General features: G+C 39.2%; 1 protein-coding gene across 2 annotated transcripts; it reads left to right on the top strand.

Moving 5' to 3' along the window:
- Positions 1-334: 334 nt before the first annotated feature.
- Positions 335-18,098, top strand: med30 (mediator complex subunit 30). Of its 2 annotated transcripts, none has more exons than XM_083524123.1 (5): positions 335-466; positions 3,540-3,753; positions 4,009-4,167; positions 9,161-9,268; positions 17,467-18,098. In XM_083524123.1, the coding sequence occupies exons 2-5, from the start codon at positions 3,601-3,603 to the stop codon at positions 17,560-17,562; spliced, it is 516 nt and encodes a 171-aa protein (XP_083380249.1). In that variant the 5' UTR covers positions 335-466; positions 3,540-3,600; the 3' UTR covers positions 17,563-18,098. The 2 variants fall into 2 exon arrangements, with proteins under 2 accessions (XP_083380249.1, XP_083380250.1); XM_083524124.1 differs by having other exon boundaries at positions 401-502.
- Positions 18,099-21,267: the final 3,169 nt, after the last annotated feature.

The raw sequence follows: 21,267 nt of genomic DNA, 5'->3' as shown, positions 1-21,267 counted from the left end.
AGTGCAGCTGTGGCAATAACATGAGACTTTGTAAAGTGTGTTCATTAGATTTTTTTGCTTTAGAAATATCATTTCTAAATATGATGCAGCACTCTGTTATAATGCGTTCTTCTGTAATATTGATGGTTTCTACAGCCGTGGCCTGACGGTATTGAGAGGTGGATTGTCTCAGTTGGGACACCACTGAAGGTGGAGGCACCTAAGCAGGCACCTAAGCAGCTCTTGAAACTTTATAGTTATCAGTAATACTAGAGAGTTTTTAAATTATTGATCATATTGTACATTTGGCACAGTTTTCGACTGGGTGTTTATTTTTTTCTGAGGATAAAATAGCATGAGCCGTATTTTAGGTGCTTTACGGTGCAGTGTCTCAGTCTCGCGATAACTGAGTGCAGCGCAACGAGATCTCGACACGCCATGGAGGAATGACATCTTGTCAACAGTCTACATAGAAGTAGCATTACAGGTAACTGGACACGAGTTAACATCCGAGGAAAAGCAGGTTTGTTAAGGAGCTTTGCTGTATAGTCCTGATTGGACTTTTTAATTTTTTTTGGGGAGTTTTCTCTAATCCAGGTGAGCTCGCTAACCCAGTTAGCCAATAGGACAAAAAGCAGCTGTTAGTGTTTCCTATAATCTAGAAGGCGCCGTTTATCAAAACGGTAACGTTTAATTTTACAAGAGAAACCTGCTAGTTTGGAAAATATCGACTATTTTGTAACGTGAATTATAAGAGAAAATCGGTTTGTCTACTTGTTTATTTAGAAAAGCTTATGATTCACCTAAGACACGTCAAACTCAACGCCCCCGAGCCACTTCCGGTCCGCGGATCCATTATATCCGGTCCGGGAGGTAATATCATAGCTCTGTTATAACCGGTAAAGTGTGAGTGACTCTGTGGACGCTTTAGTCTCCATGAATTCATGTCCCATCTCCATTTCCAGGCTGCTCAAACTCTCTGCATGTTTGGAAGTTCATATCTGTGTGACATCTTTTCTCTGTTCTGTAGATGAACACAGACTTCAGTCTTCTCACCCCAAACATTAATGAAGTAAAAGCTGAGAAAAGATGCCAAACATCTCTCTCAGACAAGTGTGCATTAAGTTTATTTATATAGTGAGTATTTTGAGCAGCTGATGAGAGAGAGAGAGAGAGAAGGTTGGATAGTGTGGAGATGTGATCAGGATTAGTAAGGAGGAAGTGAGAGAAGCAGTTAAGAGGATGAAGAGTGGAAAGTCGGTTGGACCAGATGACATACCGGTAGAAGCATGGAGATGTTTAGGAGAGATGGCAGTGGAGTTTTTAACCAGATTGTACAACAGGATTCTGGAAGGTGAGAGGATCGAAGCTAAAGAATGGAGAAGGAGTGTGCTGGTACCCGATCTTTAAGAATAAGGGAGATGTGCAGACCTGCAGTAACTACAGGAGAATTAAGTTGATCAGTCACACCATGAAGTTATGGAAAAGAGTAGTTGAAGCCAGGCTGAGAGAAGGGAGCAGGTGGAGAAGAGCCTGGAGAGGTGGAGGTTTGCGCTGTTGAGAAGGGGAATGAAAGTCAGTAAAAGTAAGACAGAGTACATGTGTGTGAATGAGAGGGAAAACAGTGGAGTGGTGTGGTTGCAGGGAAAAGAGGTGGAGAAGGTGGATGAGTTTAGGTCTCTGGGGGTCAACAGTGCAAAGTAATGGAGAGTGTGTTAGAGAGTGAAGAAAAGAGTGCAGGCAGGGTGGAGTGGGTGGAGACGAGTGATAGCAGGAGTGATTTGTGATAGAAGAGTATCTGCAAGAGTGAAAGGGAAAGTTTATAGGACTGTGATGAGACCTGCAATGTTGTATGGTTTAGAGACAGTGGCATTGAGTAAAAGACAGGAGGTGGAGCTGGAGGTAGCAGAGCTGAAGATGCTGAGATTTTCATTAGATGGTTTGGACATGTGGAGAGGAGTGACATGGGGTATATTGGTAGGAGAATGCTGAGGATGGAGCTGCCAGGTAGGAGGAAAAGAGGAAGACCAAGGAGGAGGTTTATAAATGTGGTGAGGGAGGACATGCAGGTAGTTGGGGTGAAAGAGGCAGATGTAGAGGACAGGGGGGTATGGAGACAGATGATCCGCTGTTGCGACCCCTAATGGGAGAAGCCGAAAGAAGAAGATTCTGCATCCTGTCCGTTCTGTTGTTTATTCACAAGGTTTGGCCCTTTACTTAGACTCATTATTTAAGTTTGGGCCCCACTATGATTGAGTTTGACACCACTGACCTGTGAGTTGTACTTACAATTGAACCACTGGTTACACTGACACCAAACCAGTTATTTGTCTTTTTATTTGTCATTTTTGGATTACACCCACATTCCACACTCTGATTGCTTTAGTAGCTAATTCATTGAAAGGCTAGGCCAGACCAGAGTCTCTCTTCATTTGTCCGTCCGTCCGTTTGTCCATCTCCTTTGCATCCATCTCAGACATCCATCTCATTATTATCCCATCTGTCTACCTATCTCAGACATCCATCTCATCATCCATCCATCCATCCATCTTATCATCCATCCAGCCATCTGTCTACCTATCTCAACCTCCATCCATCCCGCCATCCTGCCACCTGTCTACCTATCTTCTGTTAGAGCTTTATTCTGATCAAGGTTCTAGCGGATCAGGATAGGAACCTGGCTGGGACACGAGTCCAACACATCCAGGATTCATAAAAATGTGGAGAATTGTTTAGCCAGTTTTTGCATTTACACTTTATTAGGTACATTTTATAAACAGTTTTTTATTTATTATTTACATTTTCATTCATTTCTTATTTCAGGTGAACATTTCATGACAAGGTAGAGACTCTAATCAGTTGCTGACTTTTTTTGGATGGCTGACATCGCTGTGAATCATTTGCATTGTTCATTGGTGGTTCATCTGATGGTTAACCTTACAATGCTCACACTGACATGGATTCAGTGGCATGGCAGTGTATCATAACTGCATTGTGCAGAAGTGTCGCTTAAAATAGAGACCACTGATGAATTAGTAACTTGTATGGTAAAAATGTTTTTTTATCTTGAGTTAGATTTGTTTAGGATTTAACCCATAGATCTCAGAGTGGAGTGTATATAGGAATCAGAAAATTTGAATGATTTGAGTAAACAAATATGATGTAAAATGTATGTACATTTTTGCTATAAGGAGGTCTTTAGTCTGGAACGATTTTCTGACTGCAAAATGTTTGAGAAGATATCATGCCAAACTGGGGAGATGTAATATAGAGAAGTAGCTTTCAGAAGGTTGGAAAATTTTATATTTAGATAGAAAAATGTGGCATGATAAATGAAGCCTGATGATAATTGTTTAAATTATTAGATCCATTATGCATTTTCCTATCTACTCTTTCAATTTGAGCTCAGTAACCAAACAAATGTATCGTCTTATTTGTCATCTTATTAACCGCTTTTTCCTGGTCATGGTTGTTGTTGTGGTGGATCCAAAATCTATCCTGGGATTAGTGTGAGGCCGAAATCCGCTTATATTTATCTCTATCCTGTCTCTATGTTGCAGGCATGCCACTGTGTGACACTGAGTAGCCACCTGCCCCAGTGCCTCTCCCTCATCTGACCTCATGACAACCCCACCACTTGGCCAGTTTCCTGCGCAGCAGGCGCAAGCAGCCCGGGATGTAAACACCGCCTCGCTATGTCGCATCGGGCAGGAAACTGTTCAAGACATAGTTTTAAGAACCATGGAAATCTTTCAGCTGCTTAGAAATATGCAGGTGAGTGCAAATACAGAGGGAAGTCTTTGAGTTAGAGACTGTGCAGGTCAGGAATTTTGTGGCCAATTATTTTGTTCGGGTATGTTTTGGGTTGCTATGAGTGAAATTCAGCTGAGTACACACAGACACACACCTGCATGGTAACCTCAGTTGGGTTTTACTGCGTAAAAATAAACAGCACCAAAAGACCTCATGTGAAATCCAGTAATTATATTCGATTTGTTCTTATGTCCGTTTGCTTGTTTTCTGCCACAGCTACCGAACGGGGTCACGTACCATCCTAACACACATCAGGACCGGCTTGGGAAGCTGCAGGAGCACCTTCGCATGCTGTCTGTCCTCTTCCGCAAACTGCGTCTAGTCTATGACAAATGCAACGAGAACTGTGCTGGTCTGGAGCCCATTCCTCCTGAGGTTATCACTCATTTTCACACTGTTTCACACAGAAAAAAAAGTAGTACACATCCTAAAAATATATACATAAAAAAAAAAAAAAAAGCCTGCTGGCTGCATTGGTTTAAAGTATTACGGAGAGAGTGATGTCCAAACAGCTCATGCGTTTTGATAAAGATAGAGGTTTGATTATTTATAATTGAGGAATTTAGGACTTGTCTTTAGACTCTGTGTATGAACGTGTGGAGAGCAGCGATCGGATTCTGGGTCCTAAATTTTAGATCCTAACAAAAAAACAAGAGCTTCTTTCTCCTTTACTATTTTCCAGGCACATTCAACATCACAATAATGAGAAATCCAGCATTGAAACATTGGAGACAATAAACATTAAACACAAAGTTTGAGGTTGTAACACAGCTATATGGCAGTTATGGCAGAGACTCTGCTCAGGATATTTGGTGATTGGCTACGACATTAGCATGAATTTTCTAGGTTTGAGCAGAGTTTACAGAAGTGAGAGACCTGGATAGAACTAAAGTCCTGCTGCATCACTTTCTTTAGTAGAGATGAAATTCCTCTTGTGCCACTGTCAGCTGTTAGATGGCATTGTGGGTAATATACAAAACCATTTACTTGTCGTAGAGCAGCAAGTTTGGAGAAAAACTATTAAAATAGGGTTTTATTAGTGGGCATCTTGGTGTTCTCTGTACATTTAGTGCTATTGGCTTAAATAAAAGCAACAATTTGTATGAGGTTTATTCCTCCTTATTCATCTTTCACTGCTGCGTGAACTGAACTGTTTGTCAGTCATATCCTTGATCCCTATAAATCCACCTTTCAGCATCATGAGCATTTTGTAGTAGTTTTGTTGCTGTGGTTCCCTCTCACCCCACTTCAAACTATCACCTTCCAAAATTATTGATTTATTAAAAAGTCTTCCTAGAATTGGACTAACTGACAGGGAAAGATGTGAGAGAGAAGAGGAACAGCTTAACAGTATGTTAAACATGTATTACCAAATAAGCATCCGTTCTTTCGTGAGGATGTTTATGCTGGCCAAGCCTCTGCAGTTTGACTTCATGTGCTCTGTACGTTCTGAAGCTAGCTCTTCAAACAGGAAGTGGGCTAATGGAGTCAGTGGCATTACCTCAGCACTGCTCTAATGAGATTCAGGCTGCAGTATGAACAGCTGGCACAGGCGCTTGCATCAGCGTTTTCCACAGCCACCGGCTCCTCAGCGCCCTGGAATTTCCTGCACAGTCAAAAAGAGCCATTTCATTTACCACTTCACTTTTTCCATCTGGTTATTTTATTTTTTTCTTTTTTTCTTTTTTATTCTCCTTCAAAGTAAAGAAAATGAGTGCACCTCATTGAATCATTTTTCTCTGTCAAGCAGCAAAACCACATCATTCCTCATTGTCCAAAGTATGAGTAACATGCTGTTGCTTTACTCCCACTTTCACCCCCTGCCTGCTACCACAGCTCTTATCAGGAAAACTCTTATGCAAAAGCTTGTTGTTTCCAGTCCTTGGCTTAAATCCCTGGTTTGATCTTGACATTGAAGTACTTTGTGTGTGGGTTTCCCATGAGTTCTCTGGTTTCTTTACACATTGCTGTGCAATGGTTTGATCTCTTATCAAGGTTGTATTCCTGTTTCATGCCTGGGATATTCCTGGGATAGACACCAGTATAAAGTGGTTAATGAAGATGAATGGATGAATGAATAAAGAATAAATTGAGTTTTAGACGCTATTTTGTTCTCTAGTTTTTATATGACCAGGATTTAATGGTACAAAGACAAATTTCGATCAGCTGGTCTTTTTTATTTTTATTTTGAAAAGGCAAAGCATTGTGTAAAAATCTGTGTACTGCAAAACATTTTTGAAGTAATAGCAACTATAAGGTCTATGTATGATGTACTGTGACTTGCAGTATGTGCGGTTATGTGATTAGCTGTATGTAAGTCCAGTTTATTATAAGTTTTAAATTCTGTAAAGTGTCTCTAGTACAAGTCCTTGTGTTGGAGCTGTTACTAAAGAAATAATAACAATTCAGAATGGGCACATTAATATAAACTTGCCTTTCATGATACACCCTGACCTTGTTCTAAACACTCAGAAAATAAAATAATTTTCTAGTACTGCTGAGGTATGGGAAAATGTACAGCATGCCTTAAAGACAGAAGAGATCTATTATTGTTGTTTGAAATTTAATCGCGTTAATTCAATTTTTTTCCATTTGCTGAACAAACAGTGTGTTTGTTGAGCTGATCCTAAATCGATATGGAAGGACAGACTCAATACAGCTTTCATGCCCAGCATGATGTCAGGTTGCTACTGCAGGGCTTTTTTTTTTTTTTTTTTTTTTTTTTGCACCAGCAGGTGTCAGTATGATTTAAGCTGAGATGACTGACTCCAGAGACACATTGATAATTTGTCAAGGTTGTTTCAGGATGGCAGTGTTTACAAAAAAGAATGAATTATCAGAAGTGATGTGGAACTGATTGAAGCAAACACTCCGGATGGAGCTCAGTAATAAGGGAGATGAGTAAAGTACAGTGGAAATGCTGGGGCTCACACCAAGGACAACAGTAAAGTATTAGGGGAGATTAATTATTCGAAGGTGCTGGGGCCAGAGATTGCAAAAAGAACACACATCCTTCACTCAAGTTAAAGTACTGACTACACAGTTAAAGTAAAGAAGTTTGGACCATGTCATAAAAAAAAAAAAAGTAGCCAAACTACCTGTTTTAGTGTTAAGCTGGTAACTGGACTTCACATCATAATAACATATTAATACAAAATAATTTCATATTTTGTTCCCTAATGAATGTGTCCAGGCTGAACAACCACCATATAGAACACAAGCAGAGAAAAGATGATGATGATCAAGTGATCATTGTTAGCTTGGTAGATTGAAAAAGCGGCACAATGACAACATTTTTTTTGATGTGCTGAAAAAATATTGATCATGTCACCAAATAGATTAAAACTAAAGTAATGGGTCTGGTTTGAAAATGTAAGAAGTAGAAAGTACAGATAGGGTTCGATTTCCGGTCAGGGAACCTACCCCAGCCATTAGGGTTGCACAAGCCAGTGCACTATTAGTGCCGGTCCCAAGCCCGGATAAATGGGGAGGGTTGCGTTAGTAAGGGAATCCAGCGTAAAAACATGCCAAATGAAACATGCGGATGATCCACTGTGGCGACCCCTGATGAGAGAAGTCGAAAGAAAGAGAAGGAGAAAGTACAGATATTTGTGTAAAAAATATAATAAGTAAATGAGTAAAAAGTAAAAAGTTGTCCAAAAAAAAAAATAGTAAAGCACTGATACCAGAAAAATCTACTTAAGTGCAGTAAAGAAGTATTTGTACTTCATTACTTTTCACCTCTGGTTGGCAGGGGCAAAGAACTATAATGAGACACACCAGACACGAAAATTTGGAGCATGCAGACCATTATTAGAGGGGGAAAAAAATTACTTTTTTTTTTTTTAGGTAATAGAAAATGTCAAACAGTTTGAACATTCTTTACCAGTTAATGCGAAAACAGCCTAGTACTGGATGTGTGTGTTCTTTCAACCAAGCAAAAGCTGCCTTGTGATGGAGGCAAAAGCTTGACAATGTAACAATGTGGCTGCTAAAATCCAAGAATGATCGCAAAAAGAAATTTAACTTGAAGTAGTTGAAGAAAGTACATAAATAAATCAATTCCAGTTTTAATAGTTATTTCTTACTGTTATTAAAAACAAAATGTTTCAAGAACAACCTAAATCCCAAATTAACAGTAAGAATAAAATAAAACATTTGCATGTAAATATGATACAGCTTATTTATATATATATATATATATATATATATAATATATATTTATTTAATTCTTTGGGGGTAATTGGCTCAATATAAATAACAGATCTGTTTGGTGCCATCTCTGTATTCAGTCTTATAGTTTTTCTTTGAATCATTCAATATAAACTATATGACAAAAGAATTGGCACACTTGAGTTTTTTAGCCATATGGGGTTCTTCCTCAATCTGTTACCACCAAGTTTAAGGCTGACATTTAAATAGGATGTGTTTGGATGCATTAACATTGTATTTTCTCTTCATTTGAACTCTGAGACCCAAACTGATTCAAATTCAAATTTTATTAGTCACATACACATACACATTCATACAGAGTACGACATGCAGTCAAATGCTTTTTTACGACGGTCCAACGTGTAAACATGAAAAATCAAAAGAGAATATAAGGAAAAAAATTAAATATTAAAAACTGTATATAAAAAGGATAAATATATTAAAATGTATAGAATAAATAAAAAGTATGAAAACAAGGTTAAGAATAATATATATATATATATATATATATATAATTACATTACATTACAGAAAGGGATGGATGTGTATGACAGATATTGACCGATATTCCCTTGTGGACAGAGTGAGCATCATGAAGGTATGGTTTATATGGTTTCACAGTAAAGATCTAGAGTGCTGTGCTAACCCTATTGAACACCTTTTGAATGAATTGGTACCCCAGGCCTCTTCACCCTACATCAGTACCTGACTGTACTAACACCCTTATAGCTGACAATCCATAAGCTAGTGGAACATCTTCCCAAGGGAGTGTTGGTTATTATAACAGCAAATGGGGCTTAATGTGGAATGGGATGTTGAAAAAAGCACATACGAATGTTAAGGTCAGATGTCCACAAACATTTGTGCATATCGTGTATTAGTGATTGTTGCTCCAGTTTCTCAGTGTATATATATACTACTCAGCAGTCTGAGGACCTACGTGTATGTTATCTAAATGTAAACTGTGGCAATTGTCTCTATGGTTGATTGCATTAATATGATACCTCCTTGAATTATCTCCACATTATGCAGCATGGCTGAACAAATGTAAGGTCATAACAAAGTTATTGAGTGCTGCATAAATTGAATCTTATCCAGTTTGCTTTTAAGAGTTATGCACTGAAGTTTCTTTTTTCTTGTATTGCCTCCGCTGCAGCAACTCATCCCCTATGTGGAGGACGACAGCTCCAAACTGGATGAGCGTGTAGCCAGTCAGATGCGTTCAGCCAGCGAAGAGAGAAGAGAAGTGCTCGAGGTGAACAAGGTCAGCACAGTCTCACTACCCTTTCTCTGTTCTCTACAGTCTAATGTAGCTGTTTGCTGTAGTTGGCACACACTAATCCAAACAGTCTTTTTTCTGCCTAATTTATACCAGAACCTCTGTGTAGGGATCCATCACTGTGACCCAATAGCCCAGACAAGTATTCCTGCGCTGTGTTCTGCCCAGACATGTTTCTCATTTAAAAAATGGGCTGCTTTGTAAAAAGCTTTGGGCTGACCAAACACGCAGCTGTAAATGACATGTTGGATGCAGAGAATGTGTAGCGGGAATAAGGGATGTGGAATTCAGAGGAGGTCAGCATCACAGCTAAATGTGGGGAGCAGATGTCGGCCACTTCTCTGCATCAGCCTCAGCTGTGCCTTCAAGCTTGAAAGAAATTGACGGATAGATGGGATTGGTGGGATATTTCCAAGGGACTTAAACTGTTACAAACAAACAGTGGAGAGAAAATTGACCTGGTCAGTCTGTCCATTCTGTTTAATCTTCACACATGGTGGTATGCTTCAAAGAAAAAGCATCATCAGTATAGTGTGTTCCAGGTTTAATTCCAGATAGTAAGGGCTCAGGGTTGTCCAGCAGTATATATTGTAGGGCAGTGATCCATTTCCGGAGCTGTGAAAGATGGCCCTGTCCTCGTTATCTGTCGATTAGGGTAATTGCTGTTAGTCAGAAGTCACCTGAAATATTGCTCTGCAGTCCTCCGAGTAGTAGTCTGACCTTCGCCTTTATCACCATTCACATATTCACACACGTCTTAGCCCCGTCCACATCTTTTACATCCCCTGTGTGGAGCTGAGAGTGATTTGTGCGGCCCATTGCTTAGTTGGCATTTTTCCTCTCCGATCTCAGCAGCTTAATTGCAAACATGCATCTTTGTCTCAACTAAAAGAGCCACCTGAATTTCTCAGCGAGTTAATATCGGAACAGCCGCGCAAAACACTGTACACAAGCAAAGCTGATCTAATCTGCGGCAGTGAATTAGTTCATTATTGTGCTCTAGACAATTTATAACGCCACCTGATCTCAGAGAGGGCGAATCTGCGCGCGTGTGTGTGTGTGTGTGTGTCCCGATGGCCTAAGCTTGCTGACGTGGTGGTGGTGGTGGGCCGTCTCTCTTCAGAGCAAGCCGTTTGATTTAATATCTCTAAGTGTGAATAAATTCCTGTCACAGCCCATTAAAAAGGCCTTGGAGAGATCGCAGCTCTTATTAATTCTGTGGCGTTCCTCTCCGCTCTCCCCCCACCGCCCCTTTTTCCTTCCCCCCTAGTTTTTTAATACCCCACTAATTACCATGTCTGCCCTCTATATTCGAATAGAAAAGAGAGATATTATAGGGTAGAATGTTTGTAATTTCAGACAGGACTCTGAACGGGTGGCGAGCACATAATGAGCAGGGTTTTGGCATCAGCCGTCGTGGCTCTTATCGCTGGAGTGGCACTGGGGTTGTGGAGACTGATAAACAAACGCACACACAGCTGTAATGAGAGCTGGCTCGTCTCACCACACACACGTGCACGCACACACACACAGTCCTTTTTACTTACAGTATACTTTATGCCATTCTCTTTCCATGATGAGCCACTTCCTGCGTTTCCCATGTGTGCTGAGCTGAGCCTGTAATAATTGGTGTGTAGTGGGTAAACAGACAACGTACAGCGTCGATCAAGCGATAGGGGAGGAAGTCTAAGAATTTTAAACCTTATATTAAGACAAAGAAATACGTATCTGTAGTGCATTTGCATTGTCGTTATGTGTTTCATGCGTTAAAAAAACGATTAGCAAGAAATAGTTTGTCTTCGTGCTTGTTTCAGTATTCGGATAATTGCCTATAAAGGCCATGTATTTAAAGCAGTAGTGCTGGAGGAAGGAAAGTCCATTCCAGATTATTTCTCTTTAATATTAGGGCAAATGATAAGCTGCGTCACAAGGAATTTTTTTTTTTTTTTTTATTTATTGAAAAATATTTGTTTTTTTAATTTGTTTGTTAATTGCTTACCTTAATTGCTTAATTACTAAATAATTAATTTTGATGAAAAAGGAAATTTTTATGTAGCTATCAAAACTTTGTCTAATTAATAAAAAATTAGTTTTAAAATCTTTTTCTGTTTAGTTTTTTCCTCCCTCGTCAACTAAGACAAAGCTGACATCATTCAACCTTAAAGAATATGAGTTCCTTTTAAATACAAAGCTATCTTTGCCATTTTTTTTCCTTCTTTCCCCATAAGAGGCAGAAAAAAAAAAACTTTTCTTAAGATCAGACTTAAATGTGGAATTAGTGCTTAGCTCGCTCTCACAGATATCTCCCTCTCTTTCTCATGTTGTCAGTGAAGTGATCACTGCGCTCCCGATAGTCAGAGAAGAGATGAAAGCGCTTACTGTGGGAGAGATGCGAGAGAATGCCTGCCTGAGACTTTATATAGAAAACACACTGCGCTGTAGCAAAGCGTTTACCTATATTGAATATTTTAACTAGTTTTTATGTGTCGAGATTGATTTGGAAAATGATGTACATAGTTCATAAGGAGCAGTTTTCTTTTTTTCGCTTTCACATATCATGACTTTTCCAATTGCATCAGCTTTTGCCGCAAGTAGAGCTCATCCCTCCTGTGGCCATCGTGCCTCCCACTCAGTCTTCTCTCTCCTGCTCGTCCTTCACCTTGATCCTGTAATCTGTAAGGAGATCATCCTTTCTCTGTTCTCCATCTCTGTCTGATCACAGAGGCCCAGGCTCGCTTTCTGTAACACTAGCTTTTAACCACCACTCCAACCATTAAGGCCTACATTTTACATATATTTGATTAGTTTCTTTTTCTTTTTTTTTGTTTTATTAAAGGTAAAAACCAAAATGATGATCAGATTTTTAAAACAAATACCAGAAAAGAGAATATAGATAGGCAGACCATGTGAACTTACTGATGAAGATACCCATCTTGTACTTTCCAATCAAACACCTACATTTATTTATTATCAGAGTACATGTGTTTTTATCTGCAAGAACAAACCACGTAACCAAGTACAGCACAATCGATAGGTTGGGTAGATCGAGGGTGAACGGTGATAGAACTTGATTGAAAAATGATCAGGAACACAACTCGGATCAATGAAAAGTCTCTGCTCTGTGATATCGAAGGCACGGCACTGCTTTCAATGATGTACCTCTTCAGACATATTAGCAGAGTTCTTTCTTTTTTCTTTTTTCTTTTTTTCTCATATATTTTAAGTGTATGGGGTTTTGTCTGCTCACGTCCTTCTATTTGAGCAAAAGCATAAACCTGATCGAGCATAATAGAGGATGGTGCCAAGCATGCAACTGCATGCTGCACCTGTCCCCGCTGGTAACACAGAATCATAGTCGCTTTGCTGCAGCTTTGATCTGAGTTACTACTTCAACCACCGAGTTCATTTTTCATTTGCTGATGATGTCCACCCCTCACTGCAGGAAGCTGCCAAGCTCAGTGCACATAGTTTCGTTCCAGCATAGCAGCAGCATGAATTCAGATGTCTGCTCTTATTGCTGCTGCAGGCCACGCTGGCTGACTTCAGCTCTCTGCAACTCTGAAGCACTTCTTGAGAAAACGTGAGAGCCTACACTCCTTATTATATCACGACAAGATTTGTGAGGTGTTGTGGGAGGAGAACGAGGAGGCGCAGCAGTGGTATTAGCGAAGCTCTTCCCTGCCTTCACCTGCTTAATCCCCTCACCTCAATCCTTCACACTTCAGACCTGTAATTTCCACTCCATCTGCAGTAACGAAATCAGCGGTTTTAGTTTACTAAGAATTTGTTTACTATAGATTGACTACGGCCTGATGAAAATCTTGTTCTCTTATAGTTCAGGAGTGCATTAATTTTTCCATTACACCTGTAAAAAATCCTGTCTGTTCATGAGTATAAAATAAATGTTTAAGCTTTTCAAATAGGATTTAAATAGCAGTAAGTCCTGAAGCGTTTTATTTCCTTAAATACCATCAAACTTTGCTAACGATTATAATTTATTACATACTAAAGAACATGTCATTCAGCACATTTTCTGCATTCGTTGAAGGATCTTGAACCTTCGCAAAACAAGTTTACTCTCGTTATCTAAATGGCCCTTGGGTAGTCATATATACAATATCTCACAAAAGTAAATGCAATCGTTTGAGTATATCTTCTCAATGTGCAGCTTGTGTAGCAGTATAGATTTACTGTCCTCTGAACATAACTCTGCATACAGCCATTTTTGTCTAAATAACTGGCAACAAAAGTAAGTACACCCTAAGTGATAACAGCTGTACGTCATGTAACATATTCATCATGTTCATGTTTTTGTCTGCTTGACAGGAACATACAAATGTATGTATCTTGTATCAAAGCAGTTAAAATTTGGTACTTTGAGTACAATTCTCTCGTACTGACCACTGGATGTTCAACATGGCACCTCATGGCAAAGGACAGGTCAGGTGCAGAATCTGGCTTCATAACCAGAGCTGACAGCAAAGGTTGCAGAAGCTGAAGGTCCGTTTCTCAGTGCTCAGCACACTGCAGCAAGTGGGTTTGCATGTCTGTCGTCCCAGAATGAAGCGTTTTCTGAAGCTGGCTCACAAGAAAACCTGCAAACAGTTTGCTGAAGACAACCTGTCCAAGAGCATGAATTACTGGAACCATGTGGAATCCTGTGGTCTGAAGAGACTAAGATAAGCTTGTTTGGTTCAGATAGTGTCCAGCATGTATGGGGACACCCTGGTGAAGAGTACCAAGAAAATTGTGTCTTGCCTGGTGGTGGTAGTATCATGTTCTGGGGCTGCATGAGTGCTGCTGGTACTGGGGAGCTGTGGTTAATTGAGGGAAACATAGATTCCCACATGTACTGTGACATTCTGATGCAGAACCCTCCCTTCAGAAGCTGGGCAGAACGGCAGTTTTCCGACATAATAACGACCCCAAACACACCGGCAAGACGACAACCGCAATATATTGACATTTTGGTTTGAACACAGTTTTTACATGTTTGATTTGGGTGTCCTCACTTTTGTAAGATACCGTAATATAAAATTGAATCCACTTTTGGCACGCTATGAAACATCCAGTAAAGATTTTTCCTGATTAGTGGAGTCTTCTGTAGCTGTGACTAAATATCATCCTGTAAATTAATTTCTCAGTGAAAAGGGGAAAAAAAGCCTCATGCATTTAAGCTAATTGGGTTAACGCAGTCTGCTGCTACTGTGATTTATTTTTTTATATTTATTTTTTGCGCAATGCTGCCTACTGAGCCACCAATCATGCATTTTAAGAAAAGGGGACCTGGATCATCGAACATCTGTCTACAGGCCAAAATTTGGCCGTGGGGCCAGACTTTGGACACCCCTGAATTGCGCTATTAAAGATATAAACCTTTGTTTCTTCAGCAGCCTACCTCTTTCTCTTTCGGAGAATGAATAAGCTTGAAAATGCTTTAATATCACAAAGAATGTTTAACACCCCCCCCCACCACCCTGAATACTTTCCAGTGTCGGTTTCAGAAAGGAAACACTGGAGACTCCTAAATGTAATAAATAAACCTCACTGGAAGCTTCGCCATTTTAACAATTACACACATTTCTACTCGGTGTTTGTGGAGTTCCTATAGCAGTCCTTGGGGAAGCTGCTATTATAGAAAAGACAATGAGTTGAAACAAGTGCATTAACATAAACCTATCCGATTCTCAGTGGAATAAATTCTGATATTGTGTCGAGTTGTGTGTGGAATAAACAAGACAGTTTGTGTCATTATTGAAAAGGAACCAATGACTGGGTGCTGTGATGAAACTGAATGGCTTTTTTGGAGGCTTAAAATCTTAAAATCAGCTTTTGATCCTTTGTCACACATTTTTATGGATGTTCTTTTGAGCTTCAGAGAAGGAAAAGCGGAAACAGAGGAGCCAAATGAGGTGCTATGTTTGAACTTTTGTGAAAACGTAGTGCAACAGGAATATCAACGTTTTCTTACCATCTTCAGATTGTATTGGATAACCGCAAGCTAATAAATTGCTGCAGTGTGCTGAAGCTGATATTCATGCCCATATTCCTTCGCTTTGTCAGAGGCTGTCTTAAGAGTATGCACTTGTCTGTTTGAGAAATGGATATTCAAGCTTGATGAATTGCTATACCAACACTTATCTTGCTCCTTCTTTTGACAAATTCTCTTGGACATGGATTCTACACTCCTGTGCCAGGGGATTGTGCCAGTGATTGCATTGTGCACTTGCGGCAAATAGGACAGCGATGCAGTTTTGCCGTGATCTCCTCTTCCCATCCCATCTCAACAGTTATCCATAGGGTCGAAGTCTGGGGACTGTGTAGACCACTGAAGCAGTGAAAACTTGCTGTCATGTTTTTGGAACCATTCGGTGATGATGTGTGCCTGGTGACATGGTGCATTATCATGCTGGATGTGTTCATCCGAGTGTGGAAAAACTGGAACCAGGGGAGCCATGAACTTGGCCAGCAATGATGTTCAGAAACGCTGTGCAGTTCAGTAGTGCTTCTGTGGGTATCAGGGGTCTTAAAGCATGTCAGCAAAACATTCTTCACACCATCACACTGCCACCATCAGTCTCTTTGCGTTTGCATCAAGTACACTGGCTTTATGGACTTTGGATGTTTAATCCAGTTTAGGTTCTCCCATGCCTGCTGGAGATGCACTTTTCTCATTCTTTGCTGACAATCTCGGCAGCCCACATGGTCTCAAATGAGTTGAATTCCAAGTGCAATAAGTGGGGTGTGTTCTAAGATGATATTTTGCACAGCATTGGAATTCAAATGGGATTATCCTTTATTTCCCACTGTAGTTCCCCTTTGACTCCTTTGATACATCTGCAGCATTAGGCATCTTTAGTAGTGTGCTTTTTACACTGTTTCCACTAACCCCTTGAAATGTCATGTGTGAAAAGCCCTTTTGCACAAAGCTGCTTGAATGAACTGCAAGCCTGGTGTATTCCAACACTCCATTGAACACTAATTCCATACTACCACATTGTAATTCTGCATTTGTACCACAATCGTGTGATGCATGACAACATTTAAAGACTAATAAACTGGGAAATTCATTAATTGTTCTTGGAAGAAAAAAAAAGCTTCGTCCTGGTCCGAGGCTCCAGAGCCTATTTGCAGATTGTGGGAGGACATCAGTGTGTGGAGAGAGTCTGAAATTCCACACAGAGAGGGATAAACTAAGGATTTCAGGAGCTGTGATTTGGCAACTGTTTATTTACACACTTTTTCATTGCGTGGCCCCTTCATGCACCTGCTCGATAATTTCCTAGAAGATCATAGGTGACTTAAAAAGAACTAGTTGTGGTTCTTGGTTGTAAATAGCCTCAAGCATCTCAGCTTTTCTAGGCAAGGGAGTTGTTTTTTTTATATTGAATTGTTGAAGCTAAAAACTATTTTGAGGAAAGAAAAAATTTCTTCTTTTGTCTTCATTTTTTCATCATCATCATAACCAATCAGGGGTTCAGAATGTAATATGCAGCTCAGTCGCCTGACTCGGACTGCAGAGCCGAAGTATTTCATCTTTTTTTTTATTTTTTATTTAACCGCTTTTAGGTCTTTGTTGGATCTTTCAGTCCAGTCTTTGAGGCAGTTGTGTCTCATTTTAAAAGTGTGTATGATGTGTTTCGACGCATTTATAATAGCACTCAATTTACACCATGATTGCGTTACTACGTTCATTCCACCAGCACATAATTGGTAACTGATCTTGAAACGAGAGTTTTTTGATCAAATTTACATCTGCTGTCAGTCCTTTCATTTCCATGTGTTCAGTCATGAGTGATAATGTTTGCACTTTGAATTATAATGCATTAATTATAATGCCATTTTCTTTATAAGGAATAATTTTTAGGCAGATCTGGACAATGTGCTCTGAATAAGGAATGAATTTCCTATTCAGCTATTCTTTTGCTATATGAATCGTAATATATATATATCCCTAAAAAGTCGGATTTTTCCTGTCTGTCTGTCTGTCTGTCTGTCTGTCTGTCTGTCTGTCTGTCTGTCTGTCTGTCTGTCTGTCTGTCTGTCTGTCTGTGTGTGTGTGTGTGTGTGTGTGTGTGTGTGTGTGTGTGTGTGTGTGTGTGTGTGTGTGTGTGTGTGTGTGTGTGTGTGTATGTATGTATGTATGTATGTATGTATGTATGTAATTTCTTTTTTTCTTTCAGAAACTCAAACAGAAGAACCAACAACTGAAGCAGATAATGGACCAGCTCAGAAACCTTATCTGGGAGATTAACTCCATGCTAGCTGTAAGGAGCTAAAACGCACATTCTCACTCGTGCAAACACACACACACACACACACACACACACACACACACTCTCGCAAGACATTATTGTCTACACACATTGCATTAATGAGATGTGTTTTCACTGAGCGTGAAGTGGAAAGATAGCAGAGACAGAAGAAGGGTACTGAGGTGAAAAATTGCATGAGGAACGACAGAGTGAAATGTGGTAAATTTTGCTGCTTGTTCGTGCTACATGGTTGAGCAAGGATTCATTCGATTTGCCTTGAATTCAATTTCCAGAAAGAACATTTAAAAGACGGAGTGGATCTCTTATTTGTTGTGATAAATGTAATTTTTAAACGTGTTCCAAATATTTGTAAATCCGAAAATAATTTGGAACGTTTCTTTTTTTAATCGAAAATTTCATGACATAAAATGTAGCAAGAATATGTTACAGTATTTATGTAATGTATATTGAAGTGTTTTTCATTTGATGCAAGGCCGATATAATACCAGAAATTCTGGCAGCTTTATAATGCAAAATTATTAAACACTATATAAATAGTGCTTTAGAAAGGTCCTGTTTTTTTGTATTTATGATCTGCTGATGTTTTTGCAATATAAAAATGTGTACCAAATGTAAATGTGTCATTTAGACCCAAACACTGCCAACACATGCAAAACTTTTAAAAGCTGGTTCATAATTACAACGGCGTATTAGGGCCAAAATGGGATACAAGAAAAGATGTACCGTAATTTCCGGACTATAAAGCGCACCCATATATAAGCCGCACCCTCTGAATTTTACAAATATTTTTATTTTTAACATAAATAATACACTAATGAACTTTACACAGGCTTTAATGAAAGACACGTTACACACGGTGTAACAGGTGAAATATGTTGCAATTCCTTTAGGAGCATAGCGGTATTTTGGGAAAAGACCGGCACAGCATTTTTCCAGTATTACTGCGTGTGTTCAAGACTGAGGGATATGTCCTTATTATTTTCTGATGCTCATTTCTAAGTTTCTTTGACTAACCCTTAACGCTGTTGCCAAGAATAATAAAAAAGCACAAGTTTTGGAAACCTGTCTGTGCTTATATGATTTCTGTTGCAACTGGAGTTAGCGAGCTCTCCCTTCACCCAGACTCAACGCGCTACAACGGCTTGTATCTAAACAGTAGCCGACCAAGAAAGTCATTGTTCACTGTCTTCCTCCTTCCTTTCACAACTATTTCTCTCGGGAGTTTATTATTTGGCATCGTCGTGCGTTTAAAAAAAACATTTTTTTTCCCGATGCCGTGCAGCTCAGAACACAGGTGAGGTTTTTTTTGTTTCCGTTCGGAAATTTCATTGTTCTAATGTTATGGGGTTCAGTTTTTTGGCTTGAAGTTTGTAAAACCGGGAAAAACCCAGGAAAAATTCATAAATTAGCCGCTTCTTTGTTTAAGCCGCGGGGTTCAAAACGTGGGAAAAAAGTAGCGGCTTATAGTCAGAAAAATACGTTAAATCAAATCTTACAAATCTGCAAAAAACCCAACTTTACTTTTCCTTTGGATTTAGCAACAAGGAAATTTTTTATTTTAGTCCAGAATCACCAGATCATCATACTGGAAATTTTCGAGTTTTACACTTTAAAATGTATATTTTCTTCTCGTAACTTTTATAGTTTTAAATTAGACAGGCATTTCCTTGTGGATAAATTCAGTGGAAAAGTAAAGTTTGATTAGATCTTCCACTCCAAGCAAAATGCAAAACAAGTGACGTCTGCTCAACCTTGCAAAGTGTATAAGCGGTTTACTTCCTTGATAGAACACCCCCCCCCCCCCCTACAAATTTTTTAGTTTCAAGCACAAAACCTTCAAGTTTACTTCTCGTAATATTTCTGAGTTTTGTCTTGTAATCTTCTGAGTTTTAACCTTGGAAAATTCCCTGCCCCGCCCCTTCCAATTTTTTTTATTTAATCCCATATTGGCCCTAATACTCCGTCATACATATTTCATCAGAACGCGTTCAGAAAACTTTTATAAAAGTATTTGTTTATGCATTAAAAACAGGAGGGTGATCTCGGGTGTCAAAAAAGGCGGTGAAGGCGTGCATTAACTGTGTAACAGTGTCAATTCAAACCAAATAGTGGATAAGTGACTAATAAAAACAATTTAATTGTCATTGCATGAAATTGAAATGCAGTTTAGCATCTACCAGAAGTGCAAAAAGTAGCAATTGTGCAAATTGATGTGCAGATAAATATGTGGCATGTGTACACAATGTAATATATATATATATTTATATATGTAAACATATGTTCAGTGAATAAATATAAAGACTATAGCACTGGACATTGTTGAGGAGTACAAGTAAATGGTTCTAAGGCTATAGCAGGGAAAAAATGTGCAAGCTGAATAAACAAGTCCACTATGTACAGGATGTACAGTGAGGTGTGTATATATATATATATATATATATATATATATATATATATATATATATATATATATATAGATAGATAGATAGATAGATAGATAGATACACATAAATAAAATAGTGCATATGTATGTAAGGCACAAAATGTGTATAGAAAGAAGAGTATTAAAAAATACATGCACATTGTATGTATAATTGTACAGAAGTTATCTAAAGTATTTACACAGTTATAACCACACTCTTGATGTCACCCAAATGAGGATGGGTTCCCCTTTTGAGTCTGGTTCCTCTCAAGGGTTCTTCCTCATAACATCTAATCTTTTTCCTTCCCACAGTCACCACGGCTGCTCATCAGGGATAAATACACACCATTCACCTTCACTCTTAAAATTAAAGCTACTTCGAGACAATGTTTGTTGTAAAAAAAAAAAAAAAAAAAAAAAAGCTATAGCTATAACTCTGGGAGTTTTTCCTTGCCACAGTCGCCACCGGCTTGCTCATCAGGGACAAACTTAATTATAAAGAACATATTCACTTTTAATCACCACATTATCTGTGTAAAGCTGCTTTGAGACAATGTTCATTGTTAAAAGCGCTATACAAATAAAAATGAATTGAATTGAATTGAATATAGAAATAAACTTGACTGGATTTGAAACTTGTGTTTATACAGTGACCTAACGGTGTAGTGTAGAGTTCAGTAGGGTGATGGTAGATGGAAAAAAGCTGGCCCTGAACCTGCTGGTTCTGGTGCACATGTTCCTGTATCTCCTTCTTAAAGGAAGGAGGTTAAACAGTTGACTGGGATGTGAGGAGTCCATGATAATGTTGTGAGCTCTGCACAGACATCTGCTGTGGTGAAGGTGCTCCGTGCCAGTGGTGGTCTAAGGTGTCAGTGATGCATTAAGTGATATTGACCACACTTTGCAGGGCTTTACGTTCACACACATTGAGTCGCCACACAATACAGTGATGGAGTTGGTCAGGATGCTCTCGATGATGCAGCGGTAGAAACTTGTTAAACTCCCCGGGGAACAGATGGGCTTTCCTGAGAATTCTCAAGAACTACAGGCGTTGTTGTGCTTTCCTAACCAGAGCTGAAGTGATCTGATGCCAGGAAAGATCCTCGGAGATGTGAACTCCCAAGAACTTAAACGCTAGAGACTCGCTCCACCTCAGTTCCATTGATGTAGACTGGGAAATGTCTCTTGCTGTTAGATTTCTGAAAGTCCACGATCAGCTCTTTAGTCTGCGTGTTGGTGTTTTTGGGGTGGCAAACTTTGACGAAGGTGATGCGGAATAATTTCCT

This window comes from Silurus aristotelis, assembly GCF_946808225.1.
Source record: "Silurus aristotelis genome assembly, chromosome: 21".
NCBI lineage: Eukaryota > Metazoa > Chordata > Actinopteri > Siluriformes > Siluridae > Silurus > Silurus aristotelis.
Note: the sequence above shows the minus strand (reverse complement) of the source record. Positions and strands in the feature narration are given on the sequence as shown.

Coding starts and splice junctions, on each gene's coding strand:
- med30 (XM_083524123.1), top strand. CDS start 3,601: ATGACAACCCCACCACTTGGCCAGTTTCCTGCGCAGCAGGCGCAAGCA. Junction 3,754..4,008: donor AGCTGCTTAGAAATATGCAG/GTGAGTGCAAAT, acceptor TTTCTGCCACAG/CTACCGAACGGGGTCACGTA. Junction 4,168..9,160: donor TGGAGCCCATTCCTCCTGAG/GTTATCACTCAT, acceptor CCTCCGCTGCAG/CAACTCATCCCCTATGTGGA.